The sequence below is a fragment of the Centrocercus urophasianus genome, unplaced genomic scaffold, assembly GCF_019232065.1.
Source record: "Centrocercus urophasianus isolate 14NV4802_14NV808 unplaced genomic scaffold, USGS_Curo_1.0 seq_17, whole genome shotgun sequence".
Classification (NCBI taxonomy): domain Eukaryota; kingdom Metazoa; phylum Chordata; class Aves; order Galliformes; family Phasianidae; genus Centrocercus; species Centrocercus urophasianus.
This window is the reverse complement of record NW_024884722.1, coordinates 14573183-14600479: the sequence shown is the minus strand read 5'-3', so window position 1 is coordinate 14600479 and position 27297 is coordinate 14573183. Positions and strand designations below refer to the sequence as shown.

The 27297-nt window shown below is 35.8% G+C and overlaps 1 protein-coding gene across 3 annotated transcripts in view; it reads left to right on the top strand.

Annotated features, from left to right (window-relative positions):
* Nucleotides 1–27297, top strand: part of IDE (insulin degrading enzyme) — a 54585-nt gene that overhangs the window by 24580 nt on the left and 2708 nt on the right. For 2 of the 3 annotated variants that reach the window (XM_042817997.1, XM_042817996.1), the window contains exons 12-24: nt 1527–1629; nt 2599–2721; nt 4821–4903; nt 8228–8372; nt 11006–11116; nt 12582–12702; nt 14493–14584; nt 15402–15513; nt 16540–16707; nt 19199–19471; nt 21807–21868; nt 22604–22676; nt 26167–26234. In XM_042817997.1, coding sequence (XP_042673931.1) covers nt 1527–1629; nt 2599–2721; nt 4821–4903; nt 8228–8372; nt 11006–11116; nt 12582–12702; nt 14493–14584; nt 15402–15513; nt 16540–16707; nt 19199–19471; nt 21807–21868; nt 22604–22676; nt 26167–26234 — 1534 coding nt within the window. Of the gene's footprint in view, nt 1–1526; nt 1630–2598; nt 2722–4820; nt 4904–8227; nt 8373–8925; nt 9071–11005; nt 11117–12581; nt 12703–14492; nt 14585–15401; nt 15514–16539; nt 16708–19198; nt 19472–21806; nt 21869–22603; nt 22677–26166; nt 26235–27297 lie in introns of all 3 variants that reach the window. The other variant, XM_042817999.1, reaches the window with a different exon arrangement.

The following is a 27297-nucleotide window of genomic DNA, read 5'->3' as shown; positions in this document are numbered from 1 at the left end:
CATGCAAACACTTTAGAAACTGTCATAATACAAATTTGCAACAAAAATGTTAACCAATTCTATTGCTGTTTACAATGAGACATGAAATATATCTTTCTAAGATGAATGTCCAGGTTTGGGCATCTCAGCACTGTTGAAGAAAAGCAGGGGGTATTCTGTATTTGTGTCTGTTCACATACTCATGCTAATCATGTGGCTACCCTGAGGTAATTGTCTGTATCACTGAAACATGAGATTTGATTACTGCTGTTTAGTGTGTCTGTTTCAAAATGAGCAGCACAAGTCCTCCTTCTGTTCAGATCTATTGCTAGAGAATGTTTTTAAATCCCATGTCATTCTGAGATGCATTTCTCATTTAAATGCATCTAATGCTAGCTATTGTCTAGTGACTTTTTTATCCCACTCCCATCCTGCTGCTTGAAATGCAAAATAGAGGTTAAATTACAATAATTTGAAAATCTTGCTAATGGAGGAGTCTTGAACTTAATACAACAGGATTCTTCGACCTTGTTGGATCATTTAGCCATTTACGTATATGCATTAGATGAATAAGGAGGATTAAGGAGATAAACATTTACAGTATTAATATTCCACGTATTTAAACTTTTCAGAGTATTGCAAAATTCATCCCAGATGTATTCTCCAGTAGAACATTTATAAAGTCAAGTACTATAGTTTGAGATATGTCCACATGAGTGTTTGATTTCTGCCTCTTTGCCTTACTCGTTAAAAATACACAACAGAATGTTCCTAGCCTGTGGCTACTGTGCTGTTGAAGAACACTTGTACTGTATAAGTTTAGACACTTTAACATGTGCTTTAGCCATCTGCACAACATTTGACAAAGTTTGTTACTGTGCAATCCAGCATTTAGTGGTCACCAAATGTATGTGGGAGATAATTGTGTTTACCTCTTTCTGGCCATCTCAGAATTCTACGTATTTCTGTTGAGTACTCTTTCATGTTGTTATAGGCAGCTTAAAAGAATTCAAGGAGTGTATCATTGCTTGGTACCTGTTCTGAAGACTTGTACACTTCCGGTTTTCTTTATTCTGGACTTGTAATCTTACTTTTTTTTCCTCTGGGTTTCTAACAGTGTAATCCTGTAGTATTTATTGATTGTGGAATATGTTGACTTCATCTTCATAAACAAACTAAACAAATGTCAATTTAAAAATGAAAACCACCATTAGTCACTTCATTCTTTCTGAAGAAGGTCTCGGGGACTGTTTTCCTTGTTTTCTGGAACAAGGACAAAGCCTAAGAAACAGGAATGGATTACAGCAGTCGTGTATAACTCTAGGTTGTAATGCTTGAAGAAAAAATGGTAAAATTAAATTATGCTGATGGCTATAGTGTGTAGTTCTGTGTATTTATCGTCACTATCTAAATTGTCCTTTAATTGTCCAGGGGCCATTTCCACAAATAAATGCATGCTAATGAGGGAACAGAAATAGTGCTTTGAATAATTTCTCAGTTTTTCCCAGATACATTCATGCCAAAGTGCTTTGTCTTTTTGTTTTTAGAGTTGCAATAGTGTCCAAGTCTTTTGAAGGAAAAACTGATCGAACTGAAGGCTGGTATGGAACACAATACAAGCAAGAAGCAATTTCTGATGAAGTTATTAAGGCATGTTAAAACATTTAATATATTCCACTATGTCCGAATAAAAGACAGTGGTGAATCTTAGTCTAATTTTCCCTCTAGGGGAAGTAAAAACCCTGAAATCTGCTCTGTGTGTAGTACAAAAAATATGCAATGAGTCTGTTTAACTGAGGATCTTATGCTGCTCTTTACATTTAAATTTCTTATGTTGAACATACTCATTTTAATGGTCTTAAGCCATATAAAGTTTTAATGTGGAGAATGTTACACAGTTTTTCTATGAAAAGTCCATAATATGCAGTGGCTACTTCTAAATTTTAAAAACTTTGTGCTTGCATCTATTAAATGTTGATGAACTATTCTGTTAAGAAAGGGATGTTTTTACAACTGTTGTATGTAACTGTGTTTCTGAAATTGATCTTTGCAAGTTACAAAATGAGCATATTAATTGAGCTTATAAAAATCAAAGCTCTAGCAATGAAAGTGAGCAAATCCTTATTGAGTCTTGCTACTGATTACTACTTCTTCTGAAAGAGAGGACTAAATACTCTGTAAAGCTATACTGGACCTGCCTAACATGCTTTGAATAGACCCTTCTTGGGAACGTATCGCTTTGTGTAGGTTGATCATGCCTTTGTTCTTGATTTAAAGTTTTTGCTTATGCATTTAGTGTGATGCCTTCACTTAGTAGTAGCAGAAAAGGTGAGACACAGAACCCTTGTACTAGAAACTTTAAAAAATATGTTTTTTTTCTTTTGTCACCTTCCTCCTGAGCTCTTCATCCTACCCCGTTCCCCAGATTTTTGTTTTTTCCAGTTACCTTGCTAGAATTTACACACAAGCTAGTGGAGTGTATTCCGCAGTCTTCTGTTACAGCAGAAAAGCAATAAGTATATGCAATATATGTATGCATACATGTAGTATATATGTATGTTATATATATTATTTAAGCAGAAATTTTTTTTAGCCTTATCGTTCTTACTGTTTGTCTAGAAATGGCAAAATGCTGACTTGAATGGGAAATTCAAGCTTCCAATGAAGAATGAGTTCATTCCTACTAACTTCGAGATTTTACCATTGGAAAAAGATGCAACTCAGTACCCTGCCCTTGTCAAGGTAAGGTATCTGTATCTTTACTGTTTGCTTGCTAACCTTTGGGAAGTTAGCAGTTAAGTTTGCAGTGTGTTTTTAAAATAGAAGTCATATCATATGCCAGAACATAATTTAAAAAATAGAAATCTTCTAGGTATTGCTAGACAATGGAAAGTCCTTTCGTACTGAACTTTGGGTTATGGCTGCTTGGGTTCCTATGGAAATGAATCTTCAGGCAACTTGAACTCTTGTCCTTTTGGAAGTGTGTTAAAAGTTAATAGAAATAGTATTGAAACTGTTGATCCAGCAGAAGGTTGACTGCCCATCTTGTATTTTTTGAGCAGTGTTCAGTAAATTGAGGGTGCAGACAAGGCTGTCGGTTTGTAACTGTGCATGAGGAAAGCTTGCAATTGCATGGAGACAGAAAGATGTAAACATAAATATCACTCCCCAGTCTCCTGGAAATTTTATCATCATTTAATAATCTCAATTTGTCTAGCAAATCTCAGTATTTGAAAAATTAAGAACTACTTCAAGATACTGGCATGTACTTGTCTTTGCTAATAATGCTCATCTCTGCTCTGGGCTTAGTTGGAGGTTAAATAGGAAAAGCTCTTCAGTTATGTGTCGTGCTTCAGCTTGAATACTAAATTAATTCAGAAACACTTTTATGCACATTAGATTAATATAAGTCTACTTTAGTGCAAAGAGATCCTTCAGGAAAACGTATTTGTTCTGCACAGGGCACTTTAGGCATATACTTGAAGCACTCTTATTAACAGAGGAGGACTTTGAGTTTATATTAATGTTCTTCCTGAACTGAAACCCTAAACCTCAGCAGGGACAAATACTACAGCTCTAGTAAGTAGTACTAATTGGTTTGCTACAGAAACTTGATGGTCCTTCAGTGTCTCTGTAGCAACTAAGCAATTGATTTGCACAAAAGCTTTGCTTTCATTACTTTAGAAATGTATTTGCTATTGGTTTTTCCTTTGCCTTTAAAATACTTTTTGAGGGGGAGTGTTTTTAACCTTCTGTACTTGATAAAATAGCTATCTCATATATTTTGCCTACATCTCTTCTATTTTGTCACCAGCTGTATGTCTGTGCTGTTTTCTTTCTGTGGGCCCTGGCATTTGTCTGACCCCATAGCAAATCATTACAAGAATTGGATCAGCAGAGATACGCTATTGCATCAAGTCTCCAGCACTGTAGTCAGTTTATGCAATGTGTCCTACATTGTGTAATAGAGTAATAGTCGTTTAATAGAAGAAATATTTGTCAGAGAGATAAGCTGTAATCTTGCTGCTTAGTATGAGTGGAATATTATGTGCTGTGCTGTAAGGTACGGGACTTAGTTCTTTAAAGTAGAAAGGAGAAGGAAAATACCATGGCAGATCTCTGAGAAGCAAAGAACATCTGCTCAAAAATATGAGAAAGAGAAATATCTTTATACTTAAAAGATAGAGCTCTCACGTGTGGCAATAATAGAAAAGATGTTAGGGAGATGAAGTTAGAATAGACAATGTATTTATTTCATAATGTTTGTGGGAGAAAAAAGGAATAAGCGAGGTGGTTCTGATTCTTTTTTTTCTGCTGGGAGATTTCTCTAAATGTTTTTGGTGATAGATCTTCTAATTTCCATCTAGTTTAACTACTCCTTAAAATACATTGCTTTTTTTCTTACCATTGCTACTTTAAAGCAGTGTGCTGTGAATTAATCACTTTTACTAAGAGCATTAAATATACAATTACACCCTTTGTATAAAACATGCATCAATGTGCTGCTGTAATCTCCTTGGTGTTGTCCCCATGATGGCACTTCTTAATGTCTGCAGCAGCAGACAGTTCTGTTTGAGCATTCGTGCTCTGGAGCAATTGTTCCCAGGATGACCATAAGCTCGTTCACAATGTTACAGCTGTGTAACTGCATGTGAAAGTGCTTTATGGTTAAGAAGGTAGCCTTAATAAGTGATGGATGTATATGCCAACTGACATAGAAAAAATGTGAATTTAAGGAGACAACACTGACATTTGAAGTAATTGACTTTTAAAAAACATTGTTACATGTTTACATGTTACATGTTAGAATTTAGGTGACTTAACCTCTTTTCTTGACGCAGGACACTGCTATGAGTAAACTGTGGTTCAAGCAAGATGACAAATTCTTTTTGCCGAAGGCTTGTCTCAACTTTGAGTTTTTCAGGTATGCAATGTTAAATAATTAACAAAAATTTATCTCAGAAAACATCTTATTTGTTGTGAATCTGCATTTCTGTGATTAAAAACTCTTCCATGTACTGTGGCTTTAAAGTGGTTGTCCTTACCTGGTGTAATGTGCAGTGAGAGTGAGACAGCAGGAAGGCCCATGAAAAGAAATTTTGTTTGCTATACCTAAAATGCATCTGCTAGTAACACCTGCAAGGAGTTTTGCAATACAACTTTTTAAGAATGGGTGTGGCTGCTTTTTTGCACTGATGACTAAATGAGAAATGTTCAAAGGTAATATTCTTTCTAAAATGCTATTCTGATATTTTTATTAATATTCCAGTTCTGTTTCCACTCGCATAATGCTATCCAGTATAAAGTTCATAATTGTTGGATTTTGCTTAATTTACATCAGTTACTGTTTAGATGAACACCTCTGCATTATCAGTGAATGTGTGATTCTTACTTCAGTATGCATGACTGAGTGCTGTAATGTTAATTCTGGTCTTGCATTATCCTTTTTTTTTTTTTTTTTTTTTTTTTTTTTTTTAAATTAACATGAGAACAACATAACTTCTCAGTGCTCTGGATTGCTGGGAGTAATAATTTCTAACTGTTGAATTTAATGTGCAAGTTCACTGCTGTCCTCAGAGTATAGTAATTTCTGTGTTGGATTTTGGAAAATGCAAATAATTTCAGGATCTCTTCCTTTGGCCAGGTTACTGATATTGCTGGAGCTGCTGTTATATGGGCTGTGGTAGATTCTCATAGATGAGCTGTTGAGTCCTTCTTCTGAGTGACGCCAATTTTTTTTTCCCTACATGCCCTTGGCAGAATTTTATACTGAGGGTTTTTTCAGAGTGTCAGAACTAGTGCTAGGAAAAATGGGTTGTGTAGGCATTTCCTCTTTCATTTTTCTTTAGAAACTACAACACAAACATTTTGATTGTTTTGACTTTGATATGTCAGGGCATGGAAGATCAAAATGGTGTCTGCTTGTATCTTATTCAGGGAACAATAATACAATACTTCTGTTCACACCCAGTGGATTTTCACTGGACTGTGTGTGGCTGAAATCCCAAATAGGATTTTATTGATGGAGGCTGCGTTTGTGTGTATTCCAACAAATTTCAAATGAGCTATGAAGGATTCAATTTCTAAAGCAGTTTTTGGCAGATTAAAAGATAGTAACAAATTTTATGTAGAGCACACAAGGGTATAAGTATGTGCACATATGCACAGTATGGTGACAGCTCTTCCCAGTTAGACTTGTACTTTTGTCTCACACCACAGACTGCTTCAGTAGGGTAGGAAAAATGATGGAGATTTCTACTGCCTGTCAGCCCTGATCATCACAGATCGTTGGAAGAATTCCTGACTCAGATGTTCCAGCAATAACTGCTGTGTAGTTTTTTTGTTGTTTTTTTTTTTTTTTTTAAAGATGAAGTTGATGAGGGTGACTTCTCCCTCAAATGTATAACTTCATTAGGGGCTGTCTGAATATATGAATCTCCTGAAGTTGCCAAGTTTGAAAACTGAAAATCCTAAGCTAGGGGCACTGTGCAAGGCTTGTATTAAAGAACAAAACAGTGAAGTCTTCTGACATGGGAATTACTGTCCAGCTTAAAAGGCATTAAAAAGCTTTTGCTTTCATGTGAATTATGACTTGAGAACTCAACGCGCACCCCTCTTTACAAAGGTGCAAAACAATGTTATGTGCAATTGCTGTGAAAACCTTCTAAAGGTTATAACCCCTGCCCATCATTTCTCGTGTTTTGGAGAGATGGATGTTAAAATACAGCGCTAATTATATTTGACCTACTTAAGCATATGTGCTATCTTCCAATTTGAAAAACATTTTAAATAATTTGAGTGCCTTTGATTAAAAACAATAGCTCATAAGATGACCTTCTATCAACACTTCACTGTTGACACTGGTTTTGACACATGCAGCTTGCTGAAACAGGAAAAATATTTAAGATATTTTTCAATCAATCTATGTTTATGGCTTTTTCTTCCTCAAGTCCAGTTAAAAAAAAAAAAAGGTAGACTAAGAATAAGCATTTATTTACAAAGTTATCAGTAATAAAAAACAACTACCAGAACAGTGTTGTTATAATTGCTTTCTGATATTTTTCATTGAACAACTATTCAGTAGTCTTCATTATTTTTGAAATTCCCTGTTGGCCATGGCCAACTAATAGAAAAGAATATAATGAGTTTGTGGGGGGGTGTAAGATAGGACTGTCCTACATTTTGCTTTGAATTCAGTCTTAATTAAAAATAAATAAATCTGTATTAATTGGATTTGCATCACTGGGCATAAAAAAAAATTGCTCAGTTTGGAAAACTTACGTTAGGGAGAAAGCAGATAGCAGAGTCCTGTTCTTTTGGTGACATTTACTTCAGTTATTGAAGCCCAACCCAGAATAATTAACACAGTATTAGTAAAACAGCATAGCCTACATCTTAAAGTTATCAGCAGGTACAGTGCTGGTGATGTGATCTGTCTTTGCTTTATTTTGTTGATACTGTTGAATGCTGTCAAATACCCAGTCCTGATAGCAATTGGTCTTCAATACTACAGGTTATTTTTGGGAACTTGGTAATGAATTTACGTGTACTTAAGAAGCTTTAGGAACAAATACCCAACAAATAAGTTGTATTGACTTTGCTAATCTTTAAACATCTCAGGTATTTAACAAACATCAGTACAGTTGAAGTATGGCTTGAGTCTTTGAGTTGCATTTTTTTCTTGAGAACTTTGTAACAGTAGTGTACGTGATCAGATTCCACTGAGTCAAAAGTAGAGTTTGTATGGCTGTTGATGTAAAAGTGGTATGCAAAACTTCTTTCCTGAGTTGAGATTTGCATGTACTGTGAATTGCTAATGTCTTAGTTTCTGTAAAAACTGTTTTATTTTCTGATAAAAATGTTAATGTTAGAAGTATTAATCAAATTAATGTTCAGTATGTAGGTTTTCATTTTGATCTGTTAAATAATTCATTCAGGTTGTGTTTATTTTACTCGTGGTGAGTTCTGACATGCAGCAAAATAAATACAACGTATCTTCATTTATCAGCACAAGTAAAGGAATATTTCTGGAATCTTTAAGGTATTTAGCATCACTGAGACCATAAGTGAGCTAAGTAGTTATTTTCAGGCATATTCATATTTGGCTTCAAAATAGGAAACCTTCATGATGGGATCCCTCAGCATACTTGCAGTAAATATTGCTTCCTTCAGATCAAATTTAGAAGGGCCAAAAGAAAATGAGAAGTAATTTTAAACTGCATGTTTTACTTTCAACACTTTCTTCCAGCCCATTTGCTTACGTGGATCCCTTGCATTGTAACATGGCCTATTTATACCTTGAACTACTCAAAGACTCCCTCAACGAGTATGCATATGCAGCAGAACTAGCTGGCTTGAACTATGATCTCCAAAATACCATCTATGGGATGTATGTAAGTACCCATATCAAGGAAGAGATTAGAGACTTAAAACTACTTCCACTCATCAACATTTTTGTATTGATTTGGTGGAAGAACTTTTATTTAAAAAACAGCTTTTTCCATTGTGGTTCTAAGGCTGTTACTCCTTTTTGATCTTAATTATTAACCATCCTTTCTTTGATTTGAATTTTAAGTTGGATTTCGTTCAAAGTCTACAACAATCTTTCCATTCATATTAAGCAAATTTTCTTCCTTTTCTTTTATGTCATTCATGAAATGCATTAGTTGTAAGATTTCTTCCTCCATCTAAAAGAAAGAAAAAAGCAATCTAATGCAAGTTTATATTTTTATTTCAGTTTGCCAGATATCTCTTAAAAACTTTCTGACTGATGGGGTAGAAGACCCCCTTTTCATGCTATTATATAAATGATAGACTTCAGCTTTCCTTTTCAAGAACTACTGGTCATGAGGCTGCATATACATACTCTTCAGTCATGTTTCTTCATCCATTACTTTGTCACTGCTTGAGGTATCAAAGCATTTCTTTTGTTTTTCTTTTTGTTAGTCGCTACATTTATGCTGATCCTCTCCATTGCAACATGACATACCTGTTTATCAGGTTGTTGAAGGATGATTTAAAAGAGTATACATATGCAGCACGCCTCTCAGGTTTGGTCTATGGCATTGCATCAGGAATGAATGCAATACTTGTAAGTAAGAAAGAAACACAGGAGGAAATGAAACAGCTTGTGAACTGTTTAGCTTGGAGAAAACATTTGACTTCTGCATTTCTAAATGAGATGGTTAATGTTTTTTCCCTGGCGTATATATCATGAATTAAAGGCAAAGCAAAACAAAGCATTTTAATCAGTGCTGAATGACCTCTTTGAGATTGCAGTGTCTTGTGAACACGTGTGCAGTGCAGCTGTTGCATTCTAGTTGCATTCATTTTTACTTGCTTGCATGGTAATCTTGAGAATACTATGGCTAGTTTCTACACGAAAAGATTAAAGTTTCTGAATGAGTCTTAGCTCTACGGATTTTGTCATAGTCTTCTAATTCTGCTGTAGTGAGCTGTGGAAATGGATGGTGCATGTGCTCGTTAGAATTCAGTGCTGGACATTTTTGGCTTTTCTTTAGCGTGCATTTTTATTATACGTTTTATAACGTATTTTCAAGTGCTGACTATATTTACTTCAGAAATAACGATGATATGATGTGTGGTTATTTCTTATTTATCTTCACCTCTGAGATTTATGGAAGGAGGTTTAAATAATCTTCCTTGAAGTTCTATTGAATGCTTTTGCTGACCATCATTATATAACAAGATTTATTTTGAAATTTCCTGTATTATTTTCAAAATCTCTTTGTAAGAGAGTATATTGTCCTTGTATTTTCTGTATGAAAAAAAGTACAGTGTTTTTATCCCTGCAGTTTCTTTTTTTAGCCAACACAAATCTAATATCTCATTTCCTGGTAGCATTCACTTAAACTTCAAACACTGTTCTCAGTCTCAAAGCTTGCTGATGCTTCATGGTCAGAGAAGGGGGGGGGTAATCGTTCTTCATTTTTAGTCACAGTTTGGAATTATAGAGTTATTTTAAATATGAGATTTGTTTATTTATTTAGGACAGGGACTTTTCATTCCTGTTCTTTAAAGACTATATTTTAAAATACTAAAATCGGTTCTTCTGTTTTGGTATCAGGGAATTTCCAGGATTGTTTTCTATATATGAGAGATCTTTGTATTCAGTATGTATATCTGTACTGTGTTGATAACTTAAGCAGGGTTACATGCTACTAAGAAAAATCACCTGCATTTTTATAAAACAGGGTTCTCATGCTAATCTAGGATGTCAGTCTTTTGCTGTAAATCCATTTATCGTAGCTTTTTCTTCAAATTCAGTGTTTACATGTGTTTCTGTAACTGCAGAAGAAAAGCTTTTTCCTAGTGAAAAGCAGGAATTGACCTGCATGTTTGGTTTTACCCTAGTAATGATACTGTACTAATCTAATTAAACTTCCTTTCCTACACACCAAATTTTGAAGCCTTTTTTTTTTTTTTTTTAAACCCAAAAGGTCTTCTAAAGCCCTTTTCACTGGGCGAAACTTTCTATGCCTTGATGGGATCATACAGTAATCTTTGTTTTATTTTTGTTTTTAATGACCTAACTTACTTTGTGAATGCTTTGCAGAAAATTTGTGTGATCAGATCTATAGCTCAGCACCATTGCTTATTATAAATTGCATAGTTCTTGGCAGTGCTTCCTTTCTAGGGCTTCTGCTTACTTCCACTTACGTAAAATGTCTTGTTGCACAAAAATATAAACATGAAACAGGATTAAACATAGACTGGGGACAATTTCAGAAGGCTGCGAATCCAATTTCATTACTGGCATGCAAAACCTGGAGTAAAACCACTTCAGTACTCTGAGCTTGTTTACTAACTGAACTCGGTACTTATAAATGCGAAGTACCGTTATTCTGAGAACAACTTGGTTACATCATCTAGTTTTACATGGATTCTCTGCATTCATAACTCTTGGACAAATACACAAGATTTTATTGTTCATTGAGTCCTGTGAGATTCGGTAGTTATTTTTTTATGTTATGCATTTAAAGCTAATTATGCACTTTTTTCATAGCTCTCTGTGAAAGGTTATAATGACAAGCAACATATCTTGCTCAAGAAGATCATTGAGAAAATGGCTACTTTTGAGATTGATGAAAAAAGATTTGAAATTATCAAGGAAGCGGTAAGCTACATGAAAAATTTGCACCTTAGAATAATTTAATGTTTGACTTGAACTGTAATCTTGCGGGCTAATTATCCATCTAGACAAAGTTAAATTCTGTCCCACTGGGACTCTAGAGGCTTTTTTCTTTTCTTTTTTTTTATATCTGTGAGTTTCCCATTGTATCTGTATTACATTCTTAGGTTCAAATAGCCTAGTGAATCTACTTTCAGTCAGTCTTTCTTGGAGTTGGCTAAGAGATTGAAGCTTGCTTTGATAAGAGTAGAATTCAGGAAGGAGAAAAAAAAAAATAAAAATCATGTATATTGTTTTACAATTTAGAAAATCTTCAATGTGATCTGGACATGGCATGAAGGGGGAAGGGAAGTGTTGAGATCTACAATATTTTTTCTCACCAGAGGTGAAGAGGAGCTCTGCTCCTGGCCTAGGACCATTCAGTGCAGAAGTAATCAGTTGTTCAAATACATGTTGTCTTCTGGAAACTGAACGTCCAAAATTGAATGACTGATTTCTATATATGGAATATAAATTAGGAGGTTGTAACTGGGTTTTACAAATGTGAAGCTAAAACAAGTCCATGCCCAACAACAAAACAAAAAAACCCCACAAACCCAGGGGTCTGAATGATCTGCTTGGGGTGATTTTCTTTTAGTTCAAGATGTTTCTGTATGGTCCACTTAAGCTTTGTGTCTGTATTTACGCATGTTTTGTAGATTTCATTGCACAGACAATTTGTATAAAATAAGGACAGATTAGAGAGGTAACAGCTTTCTTCTGTTTGGAACAGACACGTCCTCAGCAACTTAACAGTTGCTCTTTCTCACCGGTGTGATCTGAAATGAACTTCTCTCCTGTAATGGATACAATATGCTAATTAGCATCTCTGTAGAACCAGATTTCAGCTTGCTGAAACTATTAGTTTCTGCTTTCAATTCTTCTCCAGGAGAAAAAAGGTTTTGTTTTGCAAAGGACTGGGAAAGTTCCTTTGTAGCGGGCTCACTGATTATTCTCTTGTATTTTATCCAAGCTAAGAATGCAAAGAATTTCCTAAATGAATCTACATTTTCCCTAGGGTGAAATGGTTAGGAAAAAAACCTTGTCTCCTACCTTGTTTGCTTTTTTTTCCCCACTGAGCAACTATCATAGAATGTATGTTTCCTACTTACATCAACTTCATCTTGATGTTTATTTAGGATTAGAATACAACAATTAATTTTATTGAGAAATTTGGTTTCATTCTAGTATAAGCAACATTTATAATAACTACTTAATCTGTAGCCTCATTATATTACTTTATTACTAAAATGACTTAAACCAATTTTAAAACTGTGCTAACAGGCAAAAGACAGTTGTTGACATTCAGAATGTACTTGCTTGATGATACACGAAGTTGAAAGGACAGAGTTAATATTTCATGTGTAGGAATGGAGCTCTGTAATTTGAACTTAAAATTGTTTTGTTTCAGTACATGAGATCACTTAACAACTTCAGGGCTGAACAGCCTCACCAGCATGCAATGTATTACCTGCGACTCCTGATGACAGAAGTTGCTTGGACCAAAGATGAATTAAAAGAAGCTCTTGATGGTAATGCTCTGCCAATTTTAAAGTTCGTTTTTGTTTTTTTTTTTTTTTTTTTTTTTTTTTTTTCTCATGGAAGATGCCCTCCAATTTCTGGAAAATTGAATAGGTCATCCAAATGACCGCACAAAGGCACGGACCCAGTTTGATCTGACTCTGCCATTAATCTGATGCAGCTTCTTGCCAGTGCTAAGGTAGCCCATTTTGTGGATATGAGCCTGAATGTGGCATAACCAGCACTAAACTCATTTGGACTCCAGCTGACACCTTGCAGATACATTGGAATGTATCAGCTGTATTGTACTTCCCAACACACATTTCCATTTCTGTAGAAAATAATTTAAAAAAAAAAAAAATGGTTAAGAATAAAGAAGGCTGTGGTTGTTAACAAAAAGCAAGTGCCCCCACTATGTGGGGAGAAGAAGAAATTACAACTTACAAGATTTAAGAACTTAAATCTTTTAAAGATTTAAATCTTTTGAAGATTTAAAAACTTAAAAGTAATTCATTCAGATGTGATGATATGATTCAGAATTCACATTCTTACTTATCGGACTGGCACATACCATACTGTCTGAAATTCTGGTGCTTAACATTGCTTCATTAGATGCCTGAAGCCAGCTGCACAGAGGTGCAGGAGTTTTTCCTTGGATTACTCCAAGATAGAAATGCAGATGTTTAGCTGTATGGTCTCTTGAATGATTGCAGGCACCTTAGAGATTGTGGAGTCCATGTGAAAGCTAATGCCAGTTTTCATGGCAGTGAGTTCAGCTTAATGACTGTTGAATTTCAAAGCCAAACAGATGTTGTGTTCCTTTTCTAAGTCATCTTTACAAAATTACTTTTACTCTATCCAGCATAAGAATGTTTAAAAAGAATGCTGGAGTGGAATGCTGTCTGCTTAGCACTGCAGGAAATCTGCTTGAAATACAGGGAATTCACGTCTGATTTTATTTTCCTCACATCCTCTCTCCTTCAAAGCAATTTATCTTTTTTTGTCTGTAGATCTGCTTATTAATAGTGCAAGTTAAGATTAGAATTATGCAACAATAAAAGGACCATGTGCTCTTCCAAAGGTTTTGTAATGCACATTTAAGATAAAAAGAAGTAGGGGTTCATGTAGAGTCAGGGAATTAACAACCTATTTGTCAGCTTTAGGAAGAACCTCTCATCCACTCTTCCAATCCTCTCTCATTCCATTGATTCTGTATGTTGTATTTTGATTTATATATGAAAACTGCTTTACAAAGGTAGGCTAACATAGAATGCATGTGTGTGTGTGTACTTTGGGATATATTGCAAATAATATTTTTCTTGTGTATTGTTTATTACAGGGATAGCATCAAAACACTATTTCAGTCGATTTTTTTTTTTTTAGTCAAGATGGTAAATGTGCAGTGTGTTTCTCAAGCATTACAAATTGCATTTTTCTTATTTATTTAATAGCTTTATTTTGGAACACCACCTAAATGATTACTACTATTTTCTCTGGAGGATGAATGTTTGCATGGAATGACTGGAAAGAAGACTTCAGAAGGCTCTTTTTTTTTTTTTCTTCTCTTTTTGGAATCTGGGTCAGACGATACATGAATTCTAAGCAAAGCAAGCTATATGATGAGCACTGCTATTTAGACCTGGAAGCTTTCCAGGGTTGCATTTATAAGGAGAGATTCAGGTTTTTTTATGACAATGTCTTTTTGCTCCTGTAAGAAATATACCATATCTAGAAATGAATTAGGTACTTCTTAATGTAGAAATGCAGGTAATTGATGTAACTATCCTGATATCTGTTCTAGATGTCACTCTTCCCCGCCTCAAGGCCTTTATATCTCAACTGTTGTCACGGTTACACATTGAAGCTCTTCTCCATGGCAATATAACTAAACAGGTTGGTGTGATACTTTCTTTAATAACACAGTTTTTATTTAAAAGTAGCATTAAAAATGAAAGGCTAGTTTAACCTTCTCATATCTTAAAGCAGCTTTGTCAATGTGATTACATAATTTGACGTTGTACTTCTTTTTATCTTTATGGGACAATCATGGTGTCATTTTTTCCACTTCTGATTTATTAGGCTGTGTGCTCCCTTGTATTGCTCTTGGAAATTTAATAAAAAAACAGCTTAGATCTAAATATTTTAAAGTCTGTGCTACATGTTATTGCTGTAATGTGATCAAGCTGCATAAAGAATGCTGCAGATCCTGCTATTCCATTTGTAAGTACCAGGCTAACTAACAAAGCTTCAAGAATCCATGATTCTGCTAAATGAATTGCTTTGTATGAAGCTGAGCAGGAATGTTAGTCCATAAAAAATAGCCCTCTGCTATCAGTTGTGCCTTTGGGAGTAAAAAACAGAAAATGTTTCTTTTGTCTTCAACAAAAAAAGTTACAGTTGTTGTAATTTGTGTCGGAAATTTAACCAAATACTTGAAAGTATGTTCAAAACCAACGCCCAATATCTTTCTTATACGTAAAGCATATATGTTTTTACATTCTATTTGGAAGACTGGCATAGCAGTATTTCTCACAAGATGTTGTTATAGTAGCTCTGTGATGTTTCACTAGCAGGAGATGTTAGAAAACAGTGCTAGTGACTGCTGAATGCATGTAGCACTTGGTTAATAACAAGGGAAAAAATAAAGTTTTTTTTCCCTTCCTCATTTTAACACACTTGTATATGGAAGTCCTTGTGTTTTCTCTTCAAGGCTGCACTAGGAATTATGCAAATGGTTGAGGACACTCTTATTGAGCACGCTCATACAAAGCCACTCCTTCCCAGTCAGCTAGTGAGATACAGAGAAGTGCAACTTCCTGACAGTAAGTTAAATGGTTACTTCAAATTTTTTTGTTATACATTAAATCAAGGTTCTTGGTCTGCTAATGGCACTTTAAGATGAATAATACTCTCTGTTGCGTGGGCTTTGTTTCAAAATCAGATTTATTTCAAATTATTTTAAACTGCAGATATAGCAAATTAGGCTGTGGTTTTATGTAAGTAAAATTATACACAAATATATACATATATTTTTGTATATTTGATTTCATTTTTAATTCATGTGCATAAGTTGACCTTCAGTCTTAATTCACTCTGTATGCTTTATGGAAATAAGATCTCTCCCGTTGTACATTATGTGTAGAAGACATATTTGAGTAAGCACCATTCTTTGAGCACTTCCAGGTATTAAGTGAACATTCAGTGAAGGATTGTCCAAAAAACTCCTTTTATTTGGAAAAATAAAAGCTTTACACAAGTATATATTCTTTATTTCTGATATCTTTTCTTCTCGTAGTGCTTTTATGATTTTACTTCTATTGCGTGGAAAATGTTACATTTAAGAAATGAGCTTCAAGGAATTCTTGGGAGCTACACAGGAATGATGACATTTTTGGCTAAGCAGCCAAAGTCAATTACCCATAGCTGATCAGCAGTCTGAAAGCTACCATGTAACTGAAGAAACCGTTGTTACTAAATTATTTTTAATGTTCACAAAATGTTTATGATGTTTATGTTTGTCTTTAGAAACTGCATTCCAGGCAATGCATTTTTGGAACTTCAGTTCCAAACTACCTGCTTGAGAAACAGCAAGCTTCTAGTTACCTTCTGATGTGTTCAAGCTATGTCATCTTGATGTATTAAAATAATGTTTTCTTTTCCTGTTACTTGAAAAGCGTGCATGATCTGTTAGTGGAAATTCTGTTTTAAAAGTCCTGAAGCATTTATTTTAATTGGACTCCACAAGTGATAGCCATTTTTAATATTGGACAATAAAAATATATGCTTTCTAAGTAAACGGTATGTATTCACTTAAACTGTAATCTAACTGTTTTATGTTTGTCTTTTAGGAGGATGGTTTGTGTATCAACAGAGAAATGAAGTACATAACAATTGTGGCATTGAAATATATTACCAGACAGATATGCAGAGCACTTCTGAGAATATGTTTTTGGAGCTCTTTTGTCAAATTATCTCAGAACCATGCTTCAATACTCTGCGCACTAAGGAACAATTAGGTAAGTATTCCCATAGTGATTATTGTCTGTATAAACCCAGGCATGCATATTCACACACTTGCATGAGACATGATGAGGTGTTCTTTCCCTGAACAGTGAATGCCATTTAAAGGACAAATGGTAAATGCAAATCATTTTAACTGCTGATGACTCAAAGGAATGTTACTGTTCACACATTCTAAACTGAGAATAAGCAAGCCTAATTCTTAACATTAGTCTTAAATATCTGAAATCCTCCCTAGTTTAAAAACAACAACAGAACAACTGTGCAGAATTTTTACCAGAAGGAGATAAGATCAATTCCTAAATTTTAGATCTTCTTAAAGAATCAGCAGCAGTTTAGTCTTTTCTGCTTGTGATCCTACTTCCAAGTGGAAGGATTTACAACCTCTATCTTAGGAATCCAGCTGTGTGGGTAATGGTAAGCTGCAGTACTAACGAAGTAGTATTAACATGCGTTCCAGGTGTGTTAAGAATACAGCTGTGCACTAGGAAGAACAAACAATCATTATCTGAACCACTAAGTCTAAAAACTGGTCAGGCTATTCCATATTGGATAACTGAAAGAGACAAGGACTTGCATAACAGTTTGCAGGATTGAAATATTAATAAGTAATACCATCAGATTTTTAGGGTTTGTTTGTTTGTTTAGGGTTTTATTTTTTTTCAAAGGTGTAAGGGATGTTTCAGTATAATGACTGAATGGAAAAAGAACATCAGTACCATTACAGAGTTACGAATTACCAGGGAGATTGGGCAAGATTAGATTTCTTGTAAGCTGCTAGAAGAATCTCACACATCATATCAGTCTAGATATCTCTTGAAAGTAGGGCAGGACCCAGGTGGTTTAGCCAGTTTTTGGAATGTGTTGGTGGCAGGTTTCTTATAGAAGTTGGAGATAACTGTTAAAAAGAATGTGGGGGAAATCAGTGAGGAAGAACTATGCGCACATGTCAGTACAGAAACAGTGTGGCGTGATTGCCAAAGGAGGGAGTTTACAAGACTTAGGAGGAAAGACAGCAGAAATACCAGCAAGAATCAGTAAACTCAATGAAATTGTTAGTAAGATCTCTGAGAAAGCTAAGGGAGAAAGACTGGTAACTCTTGACATCCTATTAGACTGTAGAGAAAGTATCTGGGACTCATTCAATAAATACTTCAGCAGTACAAGAAAAACAAAGGAAGGGAAAAGTAGTAGCTTTTTTAAGAGTTCAAGTATGATGAATTCTGTATTTCAAAAGCAAAATACCTGGAACTAGAAATTGTAACTGAGAATTTTCAAATGGTAAGTGTGGTACTGGAAAAAAAAAAAACAAAAAGATACTAAGTGTTAAACATTTCTTTTGGAAATAAAAGAGCAAGAAAATTACAGATCGGTCAGTTTCATTCTAATTCCTGGAATGCTATCAAACCAGTTGCAAACTCATAGAAAACGACTGAGAAACGATTACTAGGCAAAGTGGTGTCAAAGTACCTTTTTTTTTTTTTTTTTTTTTTTTTAAATACTTAGCCTGCCTGACTGGGTGGTAATGGCACTGTTGTGGATCTCACCTCGATAGTATGAAAGAGGTGTAACATTCTCAAACAAGCTGAAGAGAGCACCTAAATTCAAAAAGCTTCATGTTTGGATGGAAAGTTGTGATCAGAAAATTAATAAGAATGGTTCTCTATTGTCATCCAGTGTTACTTAGGATTTAAAATGTACTCAATAGAAGAGTTTAGGCTTACTAAATCTTCAGATTTCTAAGATGGAAGAAGAGGCAAGTGTGTGGGAAGACAGAATTAGAATTCAAACTTAGTTTGACATTTTGAAAATATGGCTTGAATACAGATAAGATGCAGTTGGGAATGTTTTGGCAGGAGTAACAGAAAACAACTGGCTACGTAGCAGTGATGTAGAAAACAATCACTAGGTTACTATGGATCAGATGTAAAACATATATGAACTGTGTCAAGCTGCTGTTTAAAAGAAAAACTGGGATAGATAAAAAGAGCTTCCAAGATTCACAATATTTCTGTGCTCTTCAAATAAGGATTTTGAAATACTATGTCCAGTTTTGACGAAGAATCAAGGAATGATTAGAAAGCTATAAAACAACATCTACAAGACTGAAACGTGACAGATTTGTTACAAAAAGGGGAGTAAGACTAAAGAAAGGGTTATGTTCCTTAGGAAAGGCTCAGATAAGGTAAAGCTGCAAGTAGAAATGAAAGGATTAGTTTCCTTATATCGAATTGTTAGGATACTAGAAATAGTGCAAAGTGAATTCAGATCAGACTTTATGGGAAAATAATAAGTTCCTGGTGTTGAGTCCATTTAAGCACTATAGTACAACTTGGTTTCTGATTACCTAATACCAGTGACAAATTTTCTTTTCTTTGTTAGTATGCTTCCTTTCTTCCACATCTGTATCAAAATTGCCATGTTTTGCATACTTAATGCTTGAACAAGGGATTTCTTTAAATCTGTTACTGTTCTTGTTTTGCTAAGGTTACATTGTGTTCAGTGGTCCACGTCGGGCAAACGGCATACAGGGTCTGCGATTTATTATCCAATCTGAAAAGCCACCACATTATTTAGAAAGCAGAGTTGAAGCGTTCTTAAAGACTATGGAGAAGTGTATAGAAGATATGACAGAAGAGGCCTTCCAAAAACACATCCAAGCTTTAGCAATTCGTCGTCTAGACAAACCAAAGAAGCTGTCTGCAGAATGTGCTAAATACTGGGGAGAAATAATTTCTCAGCAGTATAACTTTGACAGAGGTAAGAAAGATTATAATTCCCTTAAATTCCAATGCTGTAGTTTAGATATGTTTGTAGTCTATGCATAATTTCTATATATTTTTTTGTGATTTCAATCCTGTAGGCTACATTTCTTCATTCTGAGATGAGAAAAGTATCTCATTTGTGCAGCTCATGCTCTCAGCAGTAGAGCGTTTAGTAATAGAGGATAATCCTGCTTCCTGGTGTTTACTATGTGACAGGGACAACAAGTATTTCACTGACCTTCAGTTCTTTCCTTTAAGCCTCTGTGAGATGAGGAGTAGGTCAAGGATTGGAAGTGGCTTGGATGCAATTGTTGATGTTGTATAAGCTTAACTTTCTTTCTGTGATGTTCAAACACCTCTATTACGTATGTGCCTAACATTTGACTGAGATGCGTTCAAATGCACTGTGACATTCCTGACAGTGTAGACATGAATTCAAATCCTGCTTACATTGTGCAGTTCTGTCGTGAGAATGAGAAGAAATCAACGACAGTGGCAACAACAGACTTAGCCAACATGGGACCTGTCTCAACTTAGAGTAGGCCTAGTAGAAACGTGAATTATTTTTTTAAGCCACAATGCTTGGATGCTTATAAGCTTGTAGAAGGTTGATTGAAATCCAGCTTCTGCTGTTCTTACTGAAAAAGGACAGGCAGTTTTTTACAGTAATATCATAATACTGTGATCCTACATGCTGCTGAAGTTGTATTTTCCCTTTTTTATCAGTGTTGGAAAATTTTAAATCCTAAATATCTAGAGATATAAGCAATATTGTGAGTTAGCTTTTATTTCTATCACTAAATGATATATTTTGAAACAAATCTAATTTGATTTTCTACAATAAATACATGTCTTTTTTTCCCTAAAAGGTGATGGATAGGAGTTTTAAATCTAGTTTTTATTTAGCTCGTTATATGCTTTCTAAAATGTCTTCTGTGAAGAAAGAAATCAATGCTTAAATGATTTTAGGTTGTTAACTTTAAAAAATACTTACAGATTTAGATATAGATCAGCCTTTCATCACATTTTCATATCTCAATTCTTACTTAAAGCTATAATTTTCCATCTCTCATGCATAATATGCTGCCTACATAAGACTCACTCTGTATCGTGACTTCTCTTTTGCTTTACATGCAGAGTGTCAGCCTTTCATAGCAAGTTTGTTTTTTTTTTTGTTATACTAACTGAACTGTTGTAATAATGAAAAATTTCAAATTGTTGTCTGGCTTGGTTTTGAGAGAATGAGAGATACTGACAAGATTTCATGGCTGAATTTAAGGACTGGTGTGAGAACTTGAGTACTTTTTTTGTGTCTGAAGCATTTTTTTGCATTTTTTCTCTGCTTTAAGTCTTGCCGTTTTTACCCTACTGGGATCCATCTTCTCTCTCTAGAATTTCTTACTGTTAACTGTAGCCGTATCTTTCACATCTGAATTCCACTAAACTTACTATTTTGCTTGAGTATCTTTAATTCCCTTCTGCCCGCTGGGAATTTGATTTCATTAAATGATTCTCAAATGACTATATTTGTCAAAGCAGAAATGCGTATTCCAGCCTGAAGAAGTGAAAAAGTTTTTTAGGTTTTAACATTATTATTACTTCTGCTGTTTTACATCAGACTTTAAAATACTGTCATCATCATGTTTTGCTGATTTTTGAATTTCCTCCCTTTAGAACTTCGTATGAACTACTTCCTGTATGCTTCACCAACTTATTAGCTGCGTATTCTTTCACACACTTTCCTTTCCTTCTTCCTATCTGCTAATCCTAAGAAATGCAAGCATACCTATAATAAAAACACCCATTCTTGAGTGATATTGAATTTCTAGTTCATTACAATTGAATTTATGTAATCTGATGTAGCTACTGAGACACACTTGTCATCAAATATCTGAAAGGTGGTTGTTCCTTAAGAAATATGATTTAGGCTGTCACTCTTCTTCATGTTTATTTTCAAAAATTCATGCCATCTTTCCTAACTGTTAATAAAACTCTGCAATCAGTCTGCATTAGAAATAGGTAACACTGATGTGAAGATGACATAGAAAAGTAGACGCATTTTTTTTTAGCTACTGAATAATATACAATGCAGTCAGTATTCTTCAAACGTGCATTTTTTTTTTTTAGTAAGTCCAATCAAAAAGGCTGTTAGTTAAAGTATAGTTTTTTTCCAAGCTTCCGTTGACACTTTTAGTGGTACAAGTGTTAGCTTTTAAGAATGAAAAGCATATCATTTGCAGTTAACTGCAGGAAAGAATAAATACTTAGAATTAGTGTGCTAATAACCAGCTGTGATTTGCAGACTTGTTCTAATTTTTACTATTGTGCAGATAACATTGAAGTGGCATATCTCAAGACCCTGACCAAGGATGATATCATACAGTTCTACAAGGTAAGTTAGTCATGTAGTTTAATACTATTTGGAAATTCAATTCAAAATTGTTTCACTTTTGTAGTCTATCTGTGTTTATCCATTTCGCTACCAGGGTCATTCTTGCATTAGCTTCTATCTGTACTAGAGATCCAATCTTACTGCTTTGAGCAGTAGATGACAGTGAACCCTAACGTGTGTTTTTCATAGTATGGTGGCATGGGTGAAGAAGCACAGCAAACATAAACTTGGAAAATGGAATTCCAGTAGCTTGATAACTTCAGCAAGTATGCATGTTCTGTGTTTGTGGGAATTGATACTTTTTTACTTACAGTAATGCTCAATAAATGATTAACCAGTACTCCAGAGTAGAAATAATTCTAGATTGGTGAGCTAGTCCTGCTGAGTTCAATAACTGTGCTCAGGGTGATGTACTTCTGAAAGGTTTGCTAGGGTTTTAGGTGGTAATCCTGATACTTTGATAGTTTATAGCTGAATTTGCTACTTCCAGGGTTTTTGTTGGTTGTTTTATGTTTGAATGGTTTGAGTCCCAAGTAGTACATGAATTTTGTAAACAACTTGATTCTAAAATGATTCAAGGTATGGACTACCTTTAATAATGCTTTAAGGGATGTCTCAAAATTCGCCCTCATGTTAAAGCTTAAATTAAAATGTAAATGCTGTCGTTCTTTTAGAGATTATATATTTGTGATGGATACTTTCCACAACTGAAATAATTGATACTGTTTACTCTAGGTGTTGTTGGCAATTGATGCTCCCAGAAGACACAAGGTTTCAGTACACGTCCTTGCAAGGGAAATGGATTCCTGTAAGTACTGTGCTGAATATAGTATTTAATCAATTTGTGTTCAAGCAAGTCCTAGCTAAAAATACTCTTGTCGTGTTATACAAATGTACTTCAAGAAAAACCCAGCTTTGGAGATTGCATACGTTGGAAAGGAAAAAGAATTTCTTTTTTAAATTTTCTTCGTATAGGTGCTTCAAATTTTCTAGTTGACATCTGTGGCCAAATTCTTCAGCCATTCAAAAGCATATTGATATCATTAAATAGAACAATATTTTGATGTACACCTAAAACTCCAAAGTTAGAATTTGCAGTTATCAATAAAATGATTGCTTTCCTAACAATCAGAAAAGGTCCTCAATTCATTATTCAAGCACTCTTAAAGAAAAAGCAAATATAGAGTAACCCTCCAGGAATGTCAGATGTTGCATTTAATATAACTTGAGGAAGTCTGTTTAGGTTTTGTTTTCAAATATTTTAGATTATCTGTGCATTGTAGACTCTACTACTCCATTTTAGAATTCCAGGAGGAAAAGGCTAATAGTGTTTCCAGTTAATAAACAATAAATAAATACATAGAGAGTGAAAAACTTACGTTGTTTTGTGCTAATTTTTTACCAGTTCATGCTAGAATTAAATTTTGGCATGCATAGCACTGGTGTTAGAAATAGAACAGAAGGAAGCAGATAGCTGTGTGCCTCTTATGAAACTTTCCAGTATCAGAATGATTTTTATGATACCATGGAAGTCATAATTCTTCAGCTGAGTAAAGGAGACTTGTTCCAAAGTATCCATCCTGGGGAATCATTGCTAGCTAAATAGAATTAGCTCTAATACTGTGACTAACTTTAGAAAACTTTATTTTTAGAAAGTAACTATATTGCCAAGTGGTTTATTATTCACTTGGAATGGTACCTTCTTGAGCCAAGAGGAGGGAGGAGCCCTCCCATGAGCCAACATGGGAGGAAGCCTAACAACTACTTAACTCTTACAGAATCACAGAATCACAGAATCACCCGGGTTGGAAGGGACCTCAAGGATCATGTAGTTCCAACCCCCCTGCCTAGCAGGGCCACCAAACACACACATTCAGATCAGGTTGCCCAGGACCCTGTCCAACCTGGCCTTAAACACATCCAAGGACGGGGCATCCACAACCTCCCTGGGCAGCCCGTTCCAGGGCCTAACCACTCTCCTTGTATAGAACTTCCCCCTAACATCCAACCTAAATCTTCCCTCCTTCAACTTCGATCCATTTCCCCTAGTCCTGCTGTTGTCAGCCCTTTTGAAGAGTTTACTCCCCTCGTGGGTGTAGGTTCCCTTCAGGTATTGATAGGCTGCAATGAGGTCACCCCGCAGCCTTCTCTTCTCCAGGCTGAACAAGCCCAACTCCCTCAGCCTGTCCTCATAGGGGAGGTGCTCCAGCCCCCTGATCATCTTAGTCGCCCTCCTCTGGACCCTTTCCAAAATCTCAATGTCTTTCTTGTACTGAGGGCTCCACACCTGGACACAGTACTCCAGATGGGGCCTCACAAGAGCCGAGTAGAGAGGGACAATCACCTCCCTGTCCCTGCTGACCACCCCTCTCCTGATGGAGCCCAGGATCCCATTTGCCTTTCGAGCTGCCAGAGCGCACTGCTGGCTCATGTTCAGTCTCTCGTCCATCAGGACCCCCAGGTCCTTCTCTGCCGAGCTGCTCTCAAGGACCACTCCTCCCAGCCTGTACGGGTGCCTGGGGTTCTTCCGGCCCAAATGCAAAACCTTGCACTTTGCCGTGTTGAACCTCATTAGGTTCACCCGAGCCCAGCCCTCCAGCCTGTCGAGGTCCCTCTGAATGGCATCCCTTCCTTCCACCGTATCAACCGCACCACTCAGCTTGGTGTCGTCAGCAAACTTGCTGAGGGTGCACTCAATTCCCTCATCGATGTCATTAATAAAGATGTTAAAGAGCACCGGTCCCAAGACAGACCCTTGGGGGACACCACTTGTTACCGGCCTCCACCTGGACATAGAGCCATTGACCACCACCCTCTGTCTGCGGCCTTTCAACCAGTTTCTTACCCATCGGGTCGTCCACCCATCAAATCCACTTCCCTCCAATTTGGAGATGAGGATGTGGTGGGGGACCATGTCAAAGGCCTTGCTCAGGTCCAGGTAAATGACATCAGTCGCCTTCCCTTCGTCCACCAATGCCGTCACTCCATCATAGAAGGCCACAAGATTAGTTAGGCATGACCTTCCTTTGGTGAAGCCATGCTGGCTGTCTCGGATCACATTCTCATTCTTTATGTGATCGAGCATGTTGTCCATGATCTTCCCAGGCACGGAGGTGAGACTCACCGGCCTGTAGTTCCCCGGGTCCTCCCTGCTCCCCTTCTTGTATATGGGAGTGACGTGACCCTTCCTCCAGTCATCCGGGACCTCACCTGACAGCCACGACTTCTCAAATATGATGGAGAGCGGCTCGGCAACCACCTCAGCCAGCTCCTTCAGGACCCTGGGATGCACGCCATCCGGCCCCATAGACTTGAATTCATTCAGTCTAAGGAGGCATGCACTCCTTAGAGTGCACTCTTACAGTGGTTATAGTAAAGCATAAGTAAAGCATAGCCTTCTCTCCATGTATTCCACATCTCCTAAGTCATTTAATTTGACAATTGGTGTCTTTTTCTGCCATGAAATAGAAGCTGGGACTTTGATTAATTTCCTGTGAGTCCAAGTGAAAATTCTTGGGAAGAAATGCAACTGCTGAACAGGGTAACATGAAGGAGGCTGAAAAGACTCCTAGGGAGTTTCCTTCCTCATGGAGGCAGACGCATTTTCACGGAGAGTAGAAAATGATTAGAAGCAGTAGAGATGTAGGAGATTAGGATGCTGGAACATTTTGAACTCCCAGTGTAAAAGTTAGGGTTGAAACTTGAGTTTGGAAATTGAGGAAGGAAGATTTAAGGAACTGCATAACATACACATGTGAGACAGGCTTATTGGATTTAATAAGTTTGTGTGGGACTGGAGTAAGTAGAGGGTGCATGGGACAGGCAGGAAAGACTTGGGGTTGCTAAACAGGATTTGGTATATGGAGTAATCTCCATGTCTCCATAAGCATGTCCTACTGAAGGATTCTCTTTGGAACACAGATGTGCTGTTATTGCATATATCATTGGCATTTAATTCTGTTCACATAATTTTTACTGAAATATAGTTTTAAGTATTTATTTTCCAGTACATCAGCTCTTTTTATTGCTACATTCTCCGTACATGTAAGTAAAATGAAAAAAAAAAAACAAACAACAAAACACTGCCTCAGCATGTGTTCTCAAGTAAAATCAAGGATTAATCTGCTTGTATTTTTAAAGGTAATTATGAGTATAAAAGCAAAAGCTTCAAAAAACTTATTTAGAGATAATTGAAAATTATTGTCATCCTGTGTTTTATGTCTTGATCTGTCCAATTTGCTATATGAAAGGCACTGATTGAGTTCTCGTTCTAAATTAATTTTGATGATATTAAATAGGCCCTGTTGTTGGAGAATTTCCATGCCAAAATGATGTGAACTTGGCACCAGCACCACCACTACCACAGGTAAAAAGAATCAACACATAAAATCCCAGGCTTTATTGAAGAAAGTCTAGAATTCTTGAATACGATTACAGAGAGAAAGTACAAACTTCTTGACATTTATACTTTTGCAGGTTGTTTTTTTTTCTTTTTTAGCTTTTTTTACACGTGCATGGTTGTCTTTAATAACAGGTTTTTATCATTTTCTTTTTTCTTTTTTTAACCATCTATGCTATTAACTTTGTTCCTTCTGTTCGTAGAAATGAAATCTAATAGAAGTAGGTAGCTCTTCTGAGTGTCTACACTACAGAATAAATACAGATTATGATTGTCTGAGCTTGTGTGTTAGGATGTGTGAAGTGCCAAGAGAAGGATGGATATGCATCAGTAAACTTACCTGTTCAGAAAACAAAACACCTAACTGTCTGGTCATGATCTTAAATGATGAAATATTCCTGTGAATGTGGATTAATATACCCTGTGAATGAAGCAGTTTGGGAAAGTCTATTCATACAAGTGTTATTGACTCAGTGTTGCTGTTTGTGTAAGTAGATGCAATAACACTGGGCCATTCCTGGACCTCAAATGAGGTTGAGGTGAAATTGCTTGAAGAAATGTGTTTGTCCCAGTAGGTGATTCTTTTTGCAATGCAGTTGTAGATCTGTGTTCTTCTTAGTGCTAATAGGTGAGATAATCACCGTGATAGAAATTTCTGTGTGAATTAAATATGGATATACTTGTTTTGACTTAAGTGTTAAAAAGTGACTTTATTGCAGCAACTACAAATAATAGCTCATTAGATTGCTGTTATTTTTACAAACTTAACTCTGCATTTTCTAAATTACGTGATGTAATTAATAATGCAACCGCAGCATTACAGTTACTGTTTTAAACTATTTGGGGTAGATATTGAACCATTCATTTCAGAAGTAATGCCACTTTATTTGGGAAAATTCTGTAATATGAAATGTTGAATCACTGAAAGAAAACAAGACCTGTGTATATTTATGTAGTTGTAGAATAACTTGTGGGGAATTTCTCGCTCTTCTGATTAAGGATAATTGAACAGACTTTCTTGCATACGCTT